Below are 21,117 nucleotides of genomic sequence, written 5' to 3' on the forward strand. Positions count from 1 at the left end.
GAACTGCCCTTGGCCCACCCCTGCAGGTGGCCACAATGGCTGGCTGCGGTGAGACCAGTTGTCCTGGAGCACAGCGTTTCTCTTTCCCAAACAACCTGTCTCGTTACCTTACACAGCACAGCCAGGGACTTTGCCTAATTCCGCAGAGGCTCTAAAATAAACATGATCCCACTGAGTTGGTTAGAAATGTGTGCTAGATATTGTGATTTCTAATTCAGACTTTCTGCCTCCAGAGGAACAGCATTAGTCATAGGTGCCAGAGGAGCAATTGGGTCTGCTCTTCTGTGATAACTTTTTACTTATTTATTTTCTTTTAAGGTGCATTTTTTTCCAGTTGTTTATCTAATTCTTTTGTTGGTTGTGGGCAAAGATTAACAATAAGTAATGAGAAAATCAAACTGTGCTGTCGTTGGGCAACATGGAACTCCTCTGGATACCTGAAGAACGTGTGCTTCACACAAATCTGAGCCCCTGTTTCTGTTTGGGTGGCAGAGGCTGCCATAAGCCTTGCTTTTCTCCACATGATTCCACACACACTTCCAGCCATGGCCATGTTCACTTGTCAATTAAGTCAACCTTCTAAGTGGCCGTGAGGCCCCTGCTGCTGCTTCCACGCTGTGCACACAGGAAGAGGGCCGAGCCTCCTGTAGCACCATGCTCCCAACAGCCACCCACTAGTGCCCAAGGCTGCACAACATACTACTGTGGTTTGGGTCTGAAATGTCCCAACAGGCTCAGGTGCTGAAGGTGTGGTCCCCAGCTGGTGGCACAGTGGAGGTGGGACCTCGTTTTGGAGGAGGTGGGTTCTGGACTCATGACGGGGAGGATTTATTTTGTCTCTGGGTCCCTCCTCTCTTTCTCTCTCTCTGCCTCCTGGCTGTCATGAGATGGATACCCTTCACCACCACCGCCTCCCACCACCACAATGTCAAACCTTGCCTCCACAGTAATGAAGCCAGCTAACCTTGGACTAAAACCTCTGAAACTGTCTTTCCTCCCTAAGTTGATTGTCTCAGGTGTTTTGTCACAGCCTTGAAAAGTTGGCTACCACAATCACTAGGTCATAGAGTCTCCATTGCTGCCACTCAGCCTGACTTGGCACCTATCAGGGGCTCTCGAGGGCAACAGTAGTATGTTCGATCCCTTGGGGTAGAAAGAGCTCAGTTGCACTTCTTCTGGCAGCAGATCTTGTTTTAACAGGGACAGCAGAAAGCTGGTGTCTGGGAACACCCCTTGGGCATCTGCCTCCCCAGGGTCTCTCCTCCCGTGCTCTGCCCTGGGCCCTTGCAGGACAGGAACTCACACACACAGCTGGGCTTGTTGCCTGACCACTGGTTGTTCTGCTGGCAGGTGATGACCCTCTCGCCCACCAGCTCGAAGGCCGCCTGGCATTCAAAGGTGAGCGTGTCTCCGTGCAGAAAGCTGCTGCCCACCCGCTTCCCGTAGGCGGGGATGCCAGGGTCGCCACAGCCGCCCTTTTCAATTTCTGAAAGTGGGAGAAACAGACAGACCATTAACATTACACAACAAACACTGTGAACTCCCAAGTGCAGGCTTCTATTTGCTCATCTAAACTTCATTTTCATAAATGATTTCAGAAAGACACGCAATTCATCCAACAATCGCAGAACACGAAGAAGTTGCAAGTTGCCTGGGACAGGAAGGTAGGAAAGTGACTGTCCTTCCTATAAGACACCCAGGCCACACAGATGTGCTGAAATTAATAGGTGCATCTTGGGGGCACCTCCAGCCTCCGTCTGCACTAGAACGTGACCACTCATGTGGGCCTCATCCTCAGGCTTTTCACTATTAACACTGCAAACACGAGTACTCTTCCCTTCCTGAATATTCAGATCAATGTGATCAATTTGACACTTTTCCTGAAATGGACGTCAGAATTCATTTGTGAAGCAGGAAGAGTAAATTTATGGTCTTCAGATAACAAAGTGCACAGAATGAAACCGCTTTTCATCAACACACAGCTGCCATGGAACATGGGCCACGTTTCACACCCTGGCCAGGACCTCGGACATGCTGGCCAAGACCTGGGACACGCTGGCCAAGACGTGCGCCTTACTCAGTCCCGCCACAGTGCTTTTGAGAGCCAGCTGCGTGTCAGGTCCTCTGCTAGGTGACGGGGTGGTGGGTGAGCAGGACGGCCCTTGCTCTCACCAGGGCCATCAAGAATTAAACAGAGCATGCGGTGCTAACCAGGTTCCCTCCTGAAGGAGCCCAGAGGGCTGGGCAGGGGGGAGACAGAGGAAGCGCAGATGCCCTGAGGGAGAGGCCAGGCCCCCTGGAGGGGCTTCCTGGGCAGCTCCCTGCCTGTGCTAAGTGATGTGGGCCAGGGTGGCAGGTAGGCCACCCTGTGGGGAGGTTCGAGCAGAGGCAGGACAGGACTGAGTCCCCCCAGAGCCAGCATGTCCCCAGGAGAGCCATACTCCAGGAGAACGCCATCCATCGGGGTCTCTGTTTTAATCCTTTTTTAGGTGTTTAGATCTATTTACTTATTTATCCATCACCTCATTCATTCATTCATATGAGCATTTGTTTGATTATCTATTGATTTTTCTCAAATTCTGCAAGGGCTTAGAGAAGCCAGCAGCAAATTCAAATTTCTGCTTTATTAGCAATGGCCACTGTTTGTCCTTCCAGACGCACGATGAACTGTGACCCCCAACATAATGGTGTTGAGAGGCAGTGGGACACTTAAGAGCTGGCGAGGACATTTTGCGTGGGACTGGTGTGGTCATGGCCAGACTGGACCAGAGACCCTGTGAGTGGCTGTCTGTGTCAAGGCCTCCCTCCATGGTGTCACATGTGACGTGCCCTCTGGCCCCTCCCTTCTGCTGTGTCACACTGCTGCCTTGGCTGTCTCCCCCAAACCTCGGGCCTTTTTGTTGTTGTTGTTTTATCTCTGATGCCCAGCCCACAATTTCTTCTTCTTCTTCTTTTGGTACCAGGCACTGAACTCGGGGGCACCCGGCCACTGAGCCCCATCCCTAGCCCTATTTCATATTTTATTTAGAGACAGGGTCTCACTGAGTTGCTTAGCGCCTCACCGTTGCTGAGGCTGACTTGGGTCTTCCTCTCTCAGCCTCTCAAGCCGCTGGGAGTACAGGCGTGTGCCACCGTGCCCAGCCACAATTTCTTCTAATAATGAAATGAACTGTGGCAGTTTTTGCTGACGTCATTTACTCTCTTAAGTGCAGGAACTCCAAAGAGCTTTCAGAAATAACAGGCTGTGTTTGACAACCATGCGGCTGCAGAGGAGGGCCTCTCTGCGTCTCTTGCTGACCTTGCATTTAGCTACTTGCCACCAAAGGTGCCCTGCTCCTCACCCTGAATCCTGGCACAGACCGGCATCTGCCAGGCACACCCAGGCCAGCCACTGCCACACGGTACAGGCAGAGGGCCCTGGGTGGAGGTTCCACGTAGCTTGTGCCTTCAGTCACACACGAGTGAGAGGATCCCATGTCTGTGCCTGTGACGCTTTGTTTGGGAGGGGTTGTTGGGACAGCTTTCCTTATACACAAAGTGCTACTATTGTCCCAAACAGTGATGACAAAATATACAGATTTCAAAATTTCCCCTGAGGGTGGTATGGCCCTCAGGTTAGAACCTCTGACACCACTTCAGGGTTTTCTTGTTGTTGTTTTGTTTTGTTTCGTATTAGGGATGAAATCCACGGTGCTCTACCAAGCTACATCTCCAGACCTGTTCTGTTTCATTTTGAGAGAGGGTCTCACTATATTGCCCTTGGTGGCCTGGAAATTGGGATCCTTTTGAGTAGCTGGGATTACGGGATAAATTTTATGAAATATTTATTTCTGAATACTTTAAAAGTACTTTTAGTAGAATGACATGTGATTTAACATTCATCTCTAATGAATTTTATTTTTATTTGATATTTTATTCTATGCCTACAAATGCTTATATAATACAGGAATAAATTCCCTATTCTCTTCCTGTTCCTGAGCATCTTGTTACACTGGCACAGTTTAGGACACACGTAGATGGTGGCTTGAAGTCGAGTCTGCAAGGCCAATCCCTGCCTCCTGTACCCTCACGTGGTCTTTCTGGAGGGAATCAATGTTCCCAGAATGGAACAGGTCACTTGGAATGAGTGCTAGGAGACACAGAGGGCCCAGGCCACTGGGTCACCAAGGGGAATTCACGAGGCACAGCTCTGAGAAACGCTGTTAAAATATTAAGATAACTATAAGAAACTGCAGAAAATTTGTCAAATCTAGACCCATGAAACAGAATTCCATTCAAATCAGCCCCCACTTTTGATCTGCTCCTGTTGATACCACAAGGCTAAGGAAGAGCCACCCTGAACATTCACATTGCTCCTGTCCAGCCCAGGATGCCTGACCTCCAGGAGCCAGTGCCTTCGGAGACAGCAGTCACACGCACACTCAGCAGGGCTCAGCTTCCATGAGCAGCCCTCCAGGGCAGCCCCAGAGAAGGCACCCAGCCTCAGGGACCAGCCGGGCAATCTGCAGAGGTCAGCGGGTGCTTGGACTCCTGCTCATTGATGAAGTGCTCAGGACTCATTCTTCTTGTTTTCAATATCTACTTCCATCCCCTTAACCAACACCAGCATCACTGGCCTCCTGAATTCATAGGAAACAATTTAAAAAAAAAATGAAAGGCCCTGCTATCGACTGGCAGGTCAGGGCAGTCAGAAACGTGAGCCAGTCCGCGGAGCGCTGCGGGCACAGAATGAAACAGCTGAGCATTTTCAAGATTCCATGAACTGTGTTTCTCTTTCCTGATGGCTGAGACTGTGGCAGTGGGAGATCCACGGTGCATTCTAAAACAAGGCGGTGCGTTCATCTCAGCAGGTTCAACAGGCTCCTCCCGCCAGCTCCGCAGGGCCCAGTCAGTGGGCTCCTGTCTCACCTGCACCCCAGGATCACCCAGGCTCCCCCAGCCCATCAGTGGTCAGGGTCTACCTGTGCAGTGTCCCCCAAACCAGCCACCAGGCCACACTTGGAAGAATGTGACTGGGAAGAGGAAGGAGAGAGCTGCCAGCCTAGCGGGACCAACTGGGGAGCCGATGGGGAAGAGGAGAGGAGCAGGTGCATGCTGACCAGGGCAGCCTGGAAGGGGCCCTCTGACTGGGCCACCAGAGACAGGCTCATGAGGCTTTTGTGGCCACTGTGATGGCAAGGAGCAGAATTCACCCCATTCCCCCAAGAAACCCATCTTTACCCAGACTATGTACGCACCGGGACAGGAATCTTTGTGGAGAGCAACTTCTTAAGAAAGAGAAACAATAACAATAAGAACTGAGACTGTTGGCTGACCTCTAGCAGCAAATGTGAGACGCATGATGAGTGCAGTATCCGAGGAGGCCTCAGTGATTTCCCAATTACTGTGCCTAATTTGGACTAAAGCAAAGATTTATGTGTAAAAGGAGACACCAAAGTGAATTTATTATCCATTCCTACTCAAAAATAATCACGTAGGAATGATTAGATTTTTCAAACTGTGCAATAAATACACCATAAATTATACTAGTACAAAACAGCTAAGTAATCTCATAAGCTAAGCAATTCCCTTTTTTATAGGTCACAGTAAACATGTCACTAAAAATCCTCAATTTTATTTCCTATAGGTATCAGAATTGCATTTGGCTGCTAGTCAAAGGGCATAGAGGCCTATAAGCAAATAAGAGCATGGGTCTCCCTTGCAGAGCTGGGAGCTGAGGGAAATCCCAGGACACAGGGGGCCAGCCAGGAGCCCAGCCGGCTCACTCCCCATCCTGTGGTCCCTGCTGCAGTCTCCTGCCACAGAGGACCCACTGGGCCCACAGTCCAGGTCCCCCACAGGCAGTTGAGCAGGTTTTAAATGCTTCTTCATTTATTTAATTTCTTGGATATTTATTTTGCTGGAATGCCCTTTTTTTAGCTATATTCTTTTGGGATTGTCTTAGGTTCACAGTAAAATTGAGCAGAGAGCAGAGCTCAATTCCCTGACCTGTCAGCGTCTTTGTAACATTGGATGAGCCGGGCACAGGGACACACCACGGTCACCCAGAGCCCACAGTTCCCATTAGGTGGCTCCTGGAGGTGGACATTCTGCAAGTTTGGACAGATGTACAATGACTTATATCAACCACGGCAGCATCATGCAGAGGAGCTCTGCAGCCCTCCAAAGCCCCTCTGCCCTGCCTACTCGTCCCTGCCGCCCCCAACCCTGGCTCCCGCTCATCTCTGACTCCACAGCTCCGCCTTTTCCCGAGTGTCCTGGGGTGAGTGGCCTTTTGGGATTGGCTTCTTTCATTTGCAATATGCACCTAAGTTTCCTCTGTGTCTTTCGTGGCTGGAGAGAGCATTTTTTTAGTGCCAAGTCCCGCAGTTGGACAGACTAGAGTGGACTTATCCATCGCCTATTGCCTTCACATCTTGGTTGCCTCCAAATTTTGGCAGTTATGAATAAAGCTGCTGTTCCAGGTGACTTTTCCACCACTGTGACCAGGAGATTGGAAAAGAACAATTTTAGAAAAGAAAAAGTTTATTTGGCTCATGGTTTCAGAGGTCTCAGTTCATAGACAGGCGGCTGCGATGCTCTGGGCCCAAGGTGCGGAAGAACATCGTGGTGGGAGGACATTGCAGTCAGGAAGTGGACAGAGCTCTGCCCACCAGGGTCAAAATACAAACCCCAAAGGCCCGTCCCCAGGGACCCACCTCCTCCACCACACCCAGCCTGCCCACAGTGACCACCCCGTTCATCCCTGTCAGAGGGTTAAAGTTCTCAGTGGGTCACTCTCACATCTATCATTTTACTCTGAGTGTCCTGGCACTGTCACATGCAGCTTTTGAGGGACACCTCAGATCCACACTAACAGCTGTGTAAACAGCCTCGGGTAGGTTCCTGTGCAGACCTGAGTTTCCTGGCCTCTGGGGGAGACACCAAGAAGCGTGACTGCAGGAGGCGTGGAAAGTTGCATCAGAACTTCCCGAGCACAGATGGGGGCCAGTGTCGTCTGACGGGAGAGATGCGTGATGTGGATCCGACATTCTGTCCTCAGTCGGGCTGTCCTGCTACCCTAAAAACCCTCTGTGTCCATTGGATCCCCCCTGCCCCCGCCTGCAGCCCTGGGTGACCACTGACACTCCTGTGACTCCCTACTCTCCTAGTTACACCTTTCCCAGAACCTCACGGCTGGGATCATAAAGGCCTTGGCCTTCAAACAGGACCCTTCTGCTTAGAAATGGGCATCTATGCTTCCTCTCCAAGCTGTGTGTGTTTGCTTTGCTCTAGTTTCATAACCGTGTTGAGGGATGCAGATCAGTGGTAGAGCAAGTGCCTAGTGTGGGGAAGGCCTTGGGCTGGATCCCCAACATTCCAAAATAAAGAAAGAAAGAAAGCAAGAAAGAAAGCAAGAAAGGAAGAAAGAAAGAAAGAAAGAAAAAAAGAAAGAAAGAAAGAAAGAAAGAAAGAAAGAAAGAAAGAAAGAAAAGAAAAGAAAAGAAAAGAAAAGAAAAGAAAAGAAAAGAAAAGAAAAGAAAAGAAAAGAAAAGAAAAGAAAAAAGAAAAAACCACCCTTCCAGAGGCTCCTCCAGGGGCCTCTGTTGAGATAGCTTTGCCTACAAAGGCCTTTCCCGGTCCTTCTGCCCTTGAGGATCCTGGAAAGGCAGTATCGGAGCTCTGCAGAGACCGGGGGGAAACAAGGAGGGTGACAGTATCTCTATTTTTTGTGAATGTCATCTAAATGGCCATTTCTTCTGGGATTGTCTAGGGTCACAGTAAAATTGAGCAGAGAGCAGAGCTCCCGTATCTACCCTGACCTGTCAGCGTCTACTATACCAGAGTCACTGTGAATATAGCATGTCTCTCTGTACAGACACCATGTCTGCGCCAAAATGTTAGAGAGACTAAAACTGGACTTCAATGCCCACCCAAAACACCATGTCAATGAAAATAAACGGATCTTCCAAACACAGAACCACCGTGATGCCCTTGGCATTGACTTTCAGTACAATGCTTAGATATTTTACTCTATTCTCAGTTTTTTTGGAAATAAAATAGAATTTTTAAAAAATTCTTCTCAGAATGAGTTGGGAATTAACTAATTATGAATAAAGGGAAATGCTATTTTAGACAAAACATATCACAAGAACTAGGGCAAATCTGACATAGGTAGATAAAATATCAACTTAGCAAACAAACTAGGGATTGTCACCAACAGAACATGGTTACTTCTTTATACTTTTTAACTCTGCCATAAAACTGGACTAGTCCCAAGATCCCTCATGATGGGCTCAGGGACAGCATCCGGGTTCTATTTAACTTGTTAACTTTGAGGGATTTTATTTTCACGGTTTGAGGGCACTTGTGGGTGTCAGGACAGAGAAGAGAAGGAGGTGCACATTGCAGGAAGAAAAACAATTTAATTTTAGACACTGGAGAAGAGTTTGAATACATGACCACCTGCCATCTTCTCTCTTTCCCCACGGAGAAATCAGCTGTGTCTAAGTGGGTTTCCATGTTGGTCAGCCCGGCTCAGTGCCCTCTCAGCCTTGGAGACACACTCAAGTCCTGCCCAGCACGGGGGCAGTGTCCCTCAGCCTCTGGAGCCAGGCAGCTGGACCCACAGAACCCCTGGCACCTCCTGAGGACAGGCACCTGTGCTTCTCGTTCCCCAGGAGAGATGGCGTGCTTGCTTTTGGGAACAAGGCAGGTATTGTTTGCTTATTAAGCTGCAGACTTCCTGTTTACTCTTACATGTTGGTTGGACTTTACTAAGTACTATGTGTTTACTCTGATAGGTTTTCATGTCTGCTTCCTCTACTAAATGTGTTCATAAGCACCATCCACCAGTACGCTAAAGGAAATCTCGTGTGGTGTCTGCTAAGATGAACATCCTGAGCTTATCTGTTAAGAGTAGTTTGTGATTGAAGTCAGCATTTAGTCGTGCATGACTAAGTTCTTCAACTAGGCTCCACAATCAGGCCCGACATTTGGGCACCAGATCCCCAAATTACTTCTGGAAAAGAGCCTGGCTCTGCCCTCGGGGCTTCATCAGGTCACCTCTGCAGGGCTGTCACCTACATGTGCTCATTTAGCCCCTCCTTATAAAGCACCATTCTGTCCTGGCGCACGCTCTGCCCTGAATCGACAGGACAGGGTATCTGTACGCCAAGTGCTTCCTTGGGAACGCAGCTCTCAGTGGCTAGTCCATAGTCATTAACACTTGGCCCGCTGGACTCTGGCCACTAGTGCTCCGATGTCAGAGACCTAAGATGTGACAGCATGTGAAACGGGGCCTCGAGTGCTGATCCAGTTAGAAGGAGGCCTTCCGTGTGGGCCCTGGCCCAATCCGACTGTGTCCTCCCAGGACACGGTGGGACAGTGGCCTGTCTAGGCCCGGGGGACCCGGGAGATGCTCACCCTGCTGACACCTGGCTCTTGAGACCTGAGAGTGTGTAAGGCACGCAGAAGGAGACCCTAGGTGTGGCAGCCCAGCAGACTACGACGTGGGATGGAGCAGAAGGTAAAACTTACAGGTGCTGGCAGGTCTCCTGTGTGCAGAGAGCCAGCCTCCCTCCCACTTCGAGTCCTGCATCCGGACCAGGCCATCCCTTCATGTAGCCTGACCCCCACATGCTGTCCAACCAACCACTTCGGAATGGTCACTGGCATGTGGTACAGTAATTGAAAGGAAGAGTCAATGGATAAATGTGTCCTAAAAGTCCCATTGAAAATATTACTTACATTTCAGTGAAATATTATTTTTGAGTCTCTCAAAGGGAAACAGCCTTTTCCGGTGTCAGCAGCATGTCATTCTGGGAAACCGGTTCATCTTTACTCTTCCCACATTGTGACACAGTGACTAACTGCATCTGTCAAGGTGACTGGGCTAAGGCTGATCGTCCAATCCACAGAGGACCAGAATAGAGAAAATGAGAGGAGGAAGGAGGGATTCCCTCGCTCTCCTTGACCAAGGACATCTGTCTTCTCCAGAGCTTGGATGCTGAGGCTACTGATTTTCAGGCCTTGGGCTTCCTTAATTAAGCCACCAGCTTTTCTGGGTCTCCATTTTGCAGAGAGCAGGGTGTAGGACTTAGCAGCCTCCACTCTTCCTGAGCTGTCCCCAGAGCATGGTGGCCTCACCACATGTTACAGCTTAGATGTGGTGTCCCCCAAAAGCTCACGTGTGAGACAATGCAAGATGGTTCAGAGGACAAATGATGGGGTTGTGAGAGTCTTAACCCAATCAGTGGATTAATCCCATCAGGGATTAGCCGGGTGGTGACTGGAGGCAGGTGGGGTGTGGGTTGAAGAGGCAGGCATTGGAGGTGTGGCTTTGGGGTACATAGTTTATATCTGGTGAGTGGAGTCTTCTGCCAAGATTCTGCCTCACCTCAAGCCCTGAGGTATGGAGACAGCTGTCCATGAACCGAGACCTCTGAAACCGTGAGCCCCCAAATAAACTTCTCCTCCTCTCCTGGCCATGCTGAGCCAGCTGAAGGCGGCCCACCTCCCCGTGGGGCCCGGGAGCACGCAGGCTTGCTATGCCATGGAGACAGAACTGCCTTCCATTCATTACACCCAAAGTGGGCCACTCCAAAGCAAGCTGCTCGCGGGGACAGCACTTCCTGCTGGGACTTCCCTGTTGTGGCCCTGTTCTATACCTGGGTGCCTCCTGGCCCTCCTCATTCTGCCCCACCTCTGGCTCTGAAGAGTGGTCTTGCCATGTCCTCTGCACACGGACTCCTGTGGAGAGGCGGGTGCTCCTGCCTGCCCGATCCTTCCTCTGAGTGAGCCCACCCTCAGTCCACACTGCTCCTGCAGGGTACGGTGCTCCCCAGGCCTGTCAAAGTAGGAAACCTCACTCCTCTCCCGCTTTTCTCCTTTTTCCCATTAGCTGGGTGAGTTCAGAGATGAGTGGTGCACACAGAAATGCCACCTCTGTGTCTTTGATCAGAAGTGGGCTCTGGTCTTTGGATTTGAAAGGATGTGCTTTGTGATGAGCTTTCCTACTGAAGGCCTTTGAAGAAAGTCACATCAGTGGACCTGGTCCCCGACTCAGAGGGCCCCTCCTCTCAGGGTTTCACAGAGACCGACCTTGTTGTTAAGTCAAGAGCATCTGGACCCTCGGGGAGCGGCTTGCACTTTTCTGAGTTTACCAGGGTTTACTAGAGAATCAAATGCACTTCTGAGTTACAGGACTTTCAACTTGGGGTGCAGCTGCGAGGATGTAGCCCGCTGCAGGTCAGGAGTGTCTGTTGTCATAGAGCACAGAGCACCAACACACCCACAGTGCACTTCAAGGCTCAGCTTATTTCCCACAGCCTTCCCTGAAGCCACGCACCATTTCTTCCCCGCTCTTCACATTACCGTGTATTTCCCAGGGACAGGAGAAGTATCTGAGAGTTCCCGCAAGCTCCCTCCTGCTTTGACATACAGGAAATGCCACCACTTCTTTAATCACTGTCTGCACCTGTGAAAGTTTCTCTCAGCAGTTGGGCTCCCACCCACTCTAAAATCCTCAGCAATTTATTTAATAAAAAAACATAATGGGATTAGACAATGGTCAGTATTTTTCCCTTTTTATATTTCTATGACATCTTGGAGTAGAACCTAGCTACAAACACATGAGCCATCCAACTTGGCTTTCCTGTAATTAATACATTCTACTTCAGTATTGCTTTAGGACCATTTCAAAAAGCTCACACAGTGCACCATGGACCTTGTCACCCACCTTTCTTTTCCCCAGAATACACCACCCCAGAAAGCCAGTCTAGTTTTATAATATGTTCCCAAATCCCCACAGGCTCCTCGCCAGGTCTCATCCACCCTCCATCTTCACGGTGACTGCCTGAGTGCTCTCCGGTCTCCCGCCCAGCCCTCCTCCATGCTACTTGCAGCCAGTCCCTGAACAAGGCAGGTGACCCCGCTGCCCACCTTGCCTTCAGGCCAGGCTCCTCCAGTGATTCAGGAGCCCTGCGTGGTCTGGCCAGGGATGTCCGACACGCCCTTCCCCCTCCTCCCCTGCAGCAGCTGCACCTGCTCTGGGCACCCAGGAGTCCTCCTCCTCCGCAGTCACACTCTCTCTGGACACTGGGTCCCTCCCTGTCGCAGAAGCTCCCTGCATGCCGCTGACACTCTGACTAGGGCAGCCCCGGGCTGGGGCAGCCACTCTCCTCCCCACTGTGAGACTTTTCACCCTGCATTATCTTCATTTTTCTCTGCTGCTCTGGCTCCTGGAGGGCCATTTTGGTGACTGTTATACCCACGGCACCTACTCAAATGTCAGCACACAGTAGGCACTCTTTAAAACCTTTAGTTCTATTATATTTTCAATTCATGATACTTTAATGTAATCCACATTTTTGTTTTTAATTAAAATTAGAACTATATATTTTTTATGCAAACATGATAGTTTGAAATGTGTATAGCTCGGGGAGAGGAGTGACCGCTTAGAGCTAATTAACAAGTGCATTATAATTTTCATTGTTTTGCCCTGAGAACACAAAATCTACTCTCTGCAGTTTTCAGGATCTCAACACATTGCTACTCACTGTCGTCACCATGTTGTACCACCCACCCTTTCAGTTATCCCACTAACTGGAATTCTGTACGCCTGACCGTCCCCTCCCAGCCCCAGGCCTCTGCTGTTTGGAGGCAAGCCACGCGGCTCCTCATCCACACCTGGCCTGGGCACCCTCTCCCACTCATGCAGCACAGACCAGCCCCACCTGACTTAGGCTCCACACAGGGGGGGTTCTGCACTTCAAAAAGGATTTATTTTATTATCTAAGAGGATGAAATGATTTTGTATCAAAATAACAATAATGCATTTTATGAGAAAATAGAAGTTATATTTACGTGCATATTTGAACATATTCTGGGGTATTTGATGGGGTATTTTTAATTCCTAGTCCCAGACAAAGATATGGACGAATTGAAAAATATACAAGTGATTGATGGGAAATGAAAATAGTGTTTTATTTATTAATAAAAGTCTTAAGCACGTGTCCATTTTAGAAGTGCAAAGCTGCTTTCCGGCACAGGCCAGCACGGGCCTTCGCTCTCCTGGCTGGTCCAGCAGAGATGGCGTGCGCAGCCCTTACCTCTGACACAGCAAGGGGTGTGGCTGCCATGTCCACCCTCTCCCTACCTGACTGTTGTCTAGGTTTAGGGTTTAAAACCCACACAGAACTGGACAGACAGCAGGTGTCTGGCTTCTGTCGTTGCCCTGGGTGGTGGGCACTAGGGAGACAAGGCCAGGGTCAGCCTGTGCTTCTGCTCCTGGCTGAAGGAACAGCTGGGGCCAGAGTTCTCCTGCACCTTGTGGATCTCACCTGCTACCAGGTTAGTTCTCCTGTCTCCAGAGCTTTGACTTGGAAACCTCTAGGAGAATCAATTTCCTTTCATCAGCGTTAGGAAGCGAGATTGACTCCCAGGAACGCCAATCCGCACCCTGTCCTGTGGGGAAGCACCTGGACCCTTCTGTACTCTCAGGACATGGGCCTGCCCCGGGCATTTCTGAAAGCCACCTGCACACAGCCTGGTGGCGCTCTTGGAAAGAAGCAAAGCCTCCCGTGACTATCTCCTTGTCCATCCTATAAGGTCCTTGCTTAGCATCTGGATGGCCATCTTTAGTGACAGCCGCCATTTTAAGAAAATATTTTCACTTTCCCACCCAAGGGCGTTTCTGAGAAAGGTTCACACTCCCTCATACAGCCCAACCTCTGACCTCCTGCTTTAGGACCCACCAGCTCTGATTCCTGATCCTCCCCCAGAGTCCCAGAACCCAAGCCCGTTCCTGAGTCCCAGAACCCAAGCCCGTTCCTGAGTCCCAGAACCCAAGCCCGTTCCTGAGTCCCAGAACCCAAGCCCATTCCTGAGCCCCAGAACCCAAGCCCGTTCCTGAGTCCCAGAACCCAAGCCTGTTCCTGAGTCCCAGAACCCAAGCCCATTCCTGAGCCCCAGAACCCAAGCCCGTTCCTGAGTCCCAGAACCCAAGCTTGGTCCTGAGCCCCAGATACCAAGCCTGTTTTGCCTCTCTCTCCTGTAGAGGGATGGCCTTTATGGTCAACTGTGAAAAGTAAACTCTCCTATCTATCTGTCTGGTCTCCGTCTTCCATTTCTCATTTACTGTCTCTCGTTCCTTGTTTTCCCTTCACATCCTGATCAGAAATGTAACCCTGGAAGGAGCATGTGCAATCCTGCTCATGGATGTGTTCCGGGGAAGTTCTGCTGCGTGCGTCACATACTGCATTTGCTTTTCATATAAATGTGCTTTGTCTCACTAAAACCAAAGAGGAGACACTTTACAGGTGAAGGCAAGCTGAGCTGAGCCAAGAATTGTGACTGTGCTGCTTTCCCCACCTTTTTGTCTGAAGAGTGTTGGATCTGGAGGCTCAGGATGGTGGGCCCACAGGAGGGAGCCCCTTGTCTCCTGCCTTTCTTGTCTTATAGAAACTGGGAGCATATTAATTTTCTAACTCAATTTTAACACTGTCCAGGTAAGTTACAAGAGCTGTTGGAACTCAGAATGCTGTTGGGGCGCAGCGAGGAAAGTGAGTGATTGGGCCTCAGAGAGCTCTTGCTGTGAGAGCTACAGTGTGACTCAAGGTGCTGATCAGCCACACGGCGAGGACACAGTTAGTGGGCCCAGTTCCCTGATTTCCCTGCTGATCTGTGATCTGATGGGGATTGAAGAGGACTGCTTTGAGCAGTTCAGATTTGACCAAGAGGATCTGGCCTGGCAGAACCTCCAACATCCTGGAACGGAGGCTTTCCACGGATCCTTCAACCATGTAGAGAAATAAGCCAAAAGTCATGGGCAGCCTCAGTGCATTTACAGACTGGTGGTTAGACGCAGGGATCCCAGACATACGCGCCAGGCTTCCTTAGAGGCAGGAGGAGAGACACAGATATGAGGTGTAGTCTAAAGCTCCCATGTGGGACAAGGTAAGAAAGTATAGACGTGGAATGATCGGGTCATGAGATCCTTGACTGAATCAGTGGGTTGTCACTTGAATGGGTTGAGTGGGTGGTGACAGTAAGCAGGTAGTGTGGGGCTAGAGGACACAGGTCATGAGGGTGTGACTTTGTGCTTTCTATCTTGTCCCTGGTGAGTGAAGCTCTCTCTGCTTCCTGGTGGCCACATTCTGAGCTGCTTTCCTTCCCCACACTCTTCTGCCACGATGCTCTTCCTCACCCTGAGCCCAGAGCAAGGGAGTTGGCCGTCTATGGACTGAGAAGCCATGAGCCAAATAAACTTTCCTCCTCTAAAAATTGTTCTTGTCTGGTCTTTTGGTCACAGTGGCAAAGGCGCTGACTAAGACCAACAATATGGTCTTTCTTTTTCAATGTTAGAGAAGTTTTTCAATGACACAGTAGAACACAAGGGCCATGCTAGTAACAAAGAGCACCACAGGATAAGTGAAAGGTGTACGTCTCACAGGTTTGTATTCTGGAATAAATCAGCAGAAATTCAGTAGTGAAAAGTCTCCACACTGTGACACTGTCCTCAAGGCACACAGATATTCAAAGCTCTGACGCTGGTGGTCTAGTTGCTCAGGACCACAAGGACATAGGGAGCCTGAGGAAGACTCTCACCATGCCGGAGCCGGGCCACTCTGTGGGCCGTAGATCATCAGAGCATTGGCTTTCTGCCCAGCATGTGCTTCCTCTCGGAGCACCGGGGGCTCACCTCCCGAGGGGCCTGTCAGGCTGACAGCCTGTACTGACCCAGCCCCTCCGTGTGACCTCAAGTTCATGTGCACTGTGACCCCTTAACACAGAACCACCTGCATTGCCGTGTCCAAGATGGAAATGGAAGTTGAAGGTCCTGGTCACCAGTGAGCCCTCATTATGAAGAGGGAGACAGCACTGGCTACTCTAGAATTCTAACTTTAAGTGATAAAAAACACACACGTCTCTGTCTCCAAACATACATGTTATGTTGTCCATGTACTTGTGTTTGTATGTTGCAGGGAAGACATTCAAGCTAACAGATTCACGCAGCTGCAAACCCTCACGTCTAGCAGACCCCTTCAAACACTCATGACCCCAATTTTCAAGAGGAGTGATAAAATGTCAAATAGCTAACACTTCGAGAAAAAGAAAAGAAAAAATATTCCTGTATATACAAATTCATTGTGAAAAATCACCTTCACCCGTAAAATCTGCCACAAATTAGCTTGTGTTTTCCTACGACTTCTAGACCATGTTCTCGGGAGGAGAACACGTGCTCAGAAGGAGGACTCGCATCTCAGCAAAGCCACGCAGGCTCTGTGACCCTCAGCTGGGTGACCACCGTATCTGCTCCCAGGTGTGAAGGACAGCAGGTCCTTTGTGCTGACGAAGACCAAAGGAGGAAGGCTCACGCGGTGCCTGGTGTGGCTAAGCTCTACGTGTCTGGGTATTGACGACTTGTCCTTGTGAGTTAGCGAGCCACTCGCCCTGAGGATCTCCCAGCCGAGTCCCCGCAGGAGTTACCAAGGGTCACTAGAAGGCAACTGCTCTGTGCACCCTTTGAAAGAACACAAGCCCTGGCCAAGCACGAGGAAAAGCTCCGACAACCCACATGAAGAGCCTGCTACTCAGCTCTGACCAGAGCTCTTCACACTCCCAAGGCCACCACACGCCACGGACTGCAGGAAAACAGTCGCAGCCCACCAGAGAGCTGGGGAGAACTGGAGGGGGTCCTAGGACAGAAAGGGGACAGTTGATAAAAGGTACAGAAGGTGTCTGGGTATTGACGACTTGTCCTTGTGAGTTAGCGAGCCACTCGCCCTGAGGATCTCCCAGCCGAGTCCCCGCAGGAGTTACCAAGGGTCACTAGAAGGCAACTGCTCTGTGCACCCTTTGAAAGAACACAAGCCCTGGCCAAGCACGAGGAAAAGCTCCGACAACCCACATGAAGAGCCTGCTACTCAGCTCTGACCAGAGCTCTTCACACTCCCAAGGCCACCACACGCCACGGACTGCAGGAAAACAGTCGCAGCCCACCAGAGAGCTGGGGAGAACTGGAGGGGGTCCTAGGACAGAAAGGGGACAGTTGATAAAAGGTACAGAAGGCGAGTAAAGTACGACCTTCGGTTAAGACTCCTCCAAGTTGAGGCAAATGTACCCCATCACTGTAGGCTGGACCCATGACCCTAGCAATGTGGGGGGCCATTGTGGGCCACCAAGGGCAGGGGGCAGGGTGTGGGGTGCACAGCACATGCTCCAGCCATGCAAGATGCCAACGGCAGGGGGGATGGGCACAGGCTGGACCCCAGGTGCCCTAGCAATGCAAGGTGCCAACAGTAGGGGACAAGGCACAGGGGAACACCACGCAACCCAGCTATGCAAGACGTCAACACTAGGGGATGGGTGTAGGGTGGACAGCAACTCTGTCCACTAGTTCTGAACTCTTTCTGCAACTTTCCTTTGTCTCTCGGTGTTTTGGCCACACTTTCAATGACTCCTGGTCAGCTTGGGCTGGAGGGTCAGGACCTTGGACAGGTACTGTCAGCATGATGAGAATGCACTGAGATTCTTCCAAGACTCTACCGGGCACACAAGGGCACCAATCTGTAAGTAAATGTTTCCATGGCGAGAGCCACCAGGACTAGCCCTGTTTCCTCCCATCCAGGTCTCTGACCATCGGATTTTGATATTGCATTAGAAAGACCAATATTCCCTACTCAGAGCTCTCTTCGCTGCTTCTCTTAACCGCCAGGACATATTACAAAAATGACACTAAAGCAAATGCTAGGTTTTATTGTGGTGTAGGCATTCTACTGCAGTATTTGAAAACGGTAGAATTTAATTTGGCTGGTTCCATGCCGATTTTCGGTATGGTAAAAATGAAAATTATAAGTTTACGATTTTATGGAATTGGTAGGCAAATGTTTTAAATAATTAAGCTAATAATAAGCTATTTAAAGGCCAACTCTAGAGGAAAACACAGAGTCAATGGTGTACGAACTGATCTTTAAGAAACTGGACCCAAGGACTGGAAGTCCCCAGGAGGAGGTTTGGCCATAGGAGGAAGCTCCCATTTACATGCTCCCTGGGGGAGTCAGAGAGGGTGGGAGCAGGAGACTGTGTGCAAGTCAAAATGCACACAGACAGGTTGGATTAAGAAGAAAGGAGCATCCTTCTGTGCCCTACAAAGCACCCCACGATTCTACTCACACAAAACAATGAAGAGTCCTCGCTGTAAAACCACCGTGTCGCGCCTGCGGTAATCAACCCGCTCAGGGAAACACTTAGCACTTGGACTCTGTCCTGTGTGGCCAAGACGAAAGCCCAGACCCCTTCATTGCAGATGCTACTTGATTATCAGAGTGGCTCCTGTCTTCCAGCTGTGCTCCACCCTTCTCAGGATACCTGGTCAAACTACCGGCCAGTTGTCACCTGGGATGCTCCCTGTCTCGGGGCCCTGCTTGGTGTTCTGGCCTTGGCTGCCTCTCGGCTGGAAGACAATCTGAAGTCCTGTGGGCTGAGCCACGTTCCACTGCTCAGCCTCCCCCAGAGCCCCAGTTCTGGCCATCGGTGTGCTCAAATAATCATCTGGGTTGTTTATGGGGTTGGAAAATGAGACGGGTTAACTTTGAAGGAAGGTTCCAGAAGGCTGGATGTAGGGAAAATGTTCAGAACTTGTTTTTCTACTGTTTTCAAAAAATAACTTCACTGAAAAAATCTTTTCACAAGTATCAGAAGTCCCTCTGCGATTCTTGCAATGGGGGCTGCTTACGGTACTTTAAGTTCCAAGGTAACCGTCAAACTCAACTCCACGAAGCCATCAGAAGACAGAGAAGGAATGACAGTTTCCAAAGGGTATGCGGCAACAAGGCTACGTCATGATCTGTCGTCTGGGTGGACAGTCCTCACACATCTATTTCTTCCTATTCGTGGTCCATTTCTTTGAGTGTTACATGGAGTCATGTGTCACTTAACGGTAGGGCCACGTTCTGAGAAATGTGTCATTAGGCGACATTGTCATTATGTGGACATCAAAGAGGCAGTCAGGCCAGGCTAGCCGGCACCCCGCTACACACTGGGCAGTGTGGCCACCTCTTGCTCCTGGCTGCAAACCTCACAGCACCACGTGAGCTCACCCCAGGGCAGCAGCTGCACAGCGGCAGGGTGTGTGGACAGTACAAGCACAGGCAGGGCATGCAACTGGAGGGACAGGAGATGGCAGCTCCACCTCCACCCTCGGTGGCACCACTGTACTCATGGCCTGTGGCTGAGGACAACATCGTCGCACAGCCAGCGCCCACTGTCCCAGCTGTCTGGTCCCCTGGTGCCACTGTCACAGAATACTGAAGCCTGGGTAGCTCTCAGAGGACAGCGTTCTCCTGATTGGGAGCCCGGCTTCTAGGCTCACCGGTTTCATCTACTTGTGCCAAAGGTGGTTTGATGAGGAAGTCTGGAGACGTGAGTCGTGGGCTACGCGGCACCCTGCTTCCCACCAAGTGCGCTGATATCACCAGAGTGGCACACACCAGAGCTGTGGGGCCTGGTCGCTTGGACGTGACGGTGTGATGTCTTAGGTAACATGGAGCAAAGCGTAGTCAAGAGGTGCTCCTGCGCCTTCCTGAGTTCCCGCTATTACGCATGGTGAACTATGAGGACCACTCTGAGACGCCCAGTGGCACACCTTGGGCCCAGAGCTGCTAATCCATGGCTGTGCTGTGCCATGCCATGCCCTGGCTTCTTTACCACTGCCCTAGGAAGGTTCACAATCCTCAGAAAACAAGGCGGGTGCAGGTTGGCCCTCGATGCCCAAGGGTTCTGCACCTGTGAACTCAACTGGCTGTACATCAAAATTATTAGGAAAGACATGAATGCACTATCCTCTGAGCAGCCCGAATATTCTCCTGGAAATCGCCTTCTGCTAGTTATTGTAGAGGTGTCTGCAGGGGAGCGAGAGTCTGCAGGAGGATGTGCAGGGTTAAGTGCAAACACTGCGCCAATTTATACAGGGACTTGAACAGCTGTGTAAATGGCACCAGGGTCTTGGAGCCTGTCCCCTGTGGGTAGCCAGGAACCATGGGTATTGAAAAGACAGGTCACCAGCTTGAAAGGAGCCGGGTGGCAGAGAACTGTCATGAAGCCTACCCCCTGAGTGTGGAGGGTGGTGACCACCTGCTCAGCAAAGCCTGGGCCGCACAGGCACTGAGAATGGCTATGGCAGCTGCTGGCAGCTGGAGATCTGTGGCCCAGAGCTGTGCTGGAAGTGCTCCGACACACTCTGCCCTCCATACAACACCTCGGAACAACTGTCCTGGTCCCCATCCTGGCTCCTCCTTCCTTCCAGAAGACAGCAGTTGGACCAAGATAGAAACAAGCACCTGCTCCATGCTCATGTGACACAGGCTGGGTCCCGTGGTCTGTTAGGACAGAACTGACCATGAAGATAGAGTGGGTGGTCATGTCGGAGGCCCCTGGTGGCTGAGCCATGTGGTCACAGAGACTCCCTGCTAGACCAAGAGGACTCGCATGGCAATGAGAACTGTGTCCCCTGAGCCAAGCACACATGACAGAGAAGTCAGCAAGGCAATGTGTCACCCCAGGAGCTGCAAAAGCAAGGCAGCCGATCTCGTGGACTGAACTCGGCCTGGAGCTGTTTTGAAACCTGTTTTCTTACCTGTACTGTTTGCCTTTAAGTAACAGTGCCTGTAAAGGAGGTGTTTACTGCATCTGTGAAAGCTCACACCTCTCCTGTTCCAGATTTCGCCTGGATTTCTGAGGCTCCCGCTGCCCCAGGAATCCTGCCCCTTCAGCTGCACAAGTCAAAGGATTTCTCACCACCAGCACTTGAACACACGAAGTCACTCCATTCTGTCCCAAACAGCATGCAACTAACACCAGAGGCGTAAATACTTGACAACAGCCCTTTGACTTACAAGAGACTGACTTCTCTAACTTCCTCTTTCGGTTAGGACTACTACTTTTCAAATCAATTAAAAGATGAGGAAACTGGCCTGGCCACCTGACTCTTCTGGTCAATTGCTTGCCACATCTCCAGCCTCCCATGTCCTCTGAAGTGGCTCTCGCTAGACCCAGGGCACATGATGACAACAGACAGTCACAGATGCTTCTGTTTCTGTCTCTGGTTTCAAGGCAAGACACTATAATTAACATTGA

The 21,117-nt window shown here is 50.5% G+C and overlaps 1 protein-coding gene across 1 annotated transcript in view; it reads right to left on the bottom strand.

Moving 5' to 3' along the window:
- Positions 1-21,117, bottom strand: part of Csmd1 (CUB and Sushi multiple domains 1) — a 1,139,207-nt gene that overhangs the window by 317,586 nt on the left and 800,504 nt on the right. Inside the window, exon 13 of the mRNA XM_077792480.1 lies at positions 1,304-1,486. Within this exon, the coding sequence (XP_077648606.1) occupies positions 1,304-1,486 (183 nt within the window). The remainder of the gene's footprint in view (positions 1-1,303; positions 1,487-21,117) is intronic.

Source organism: Urocitellus parryii, chromosome 14 (genome assembly GCF_045843805.1).
Source record: "Urocitellus parryii isolate mUroPar1 chromosome 14, mUroPar1.hap1, whole genome shotgun sequence".
Classification (NCBI taxonomy): domain Eukaryota; kingdom Metazoa; phylum Chordata; class Mammalia; order Rodentia; family Sciuridae; genus Urocitellus; species Urocitellus parryii.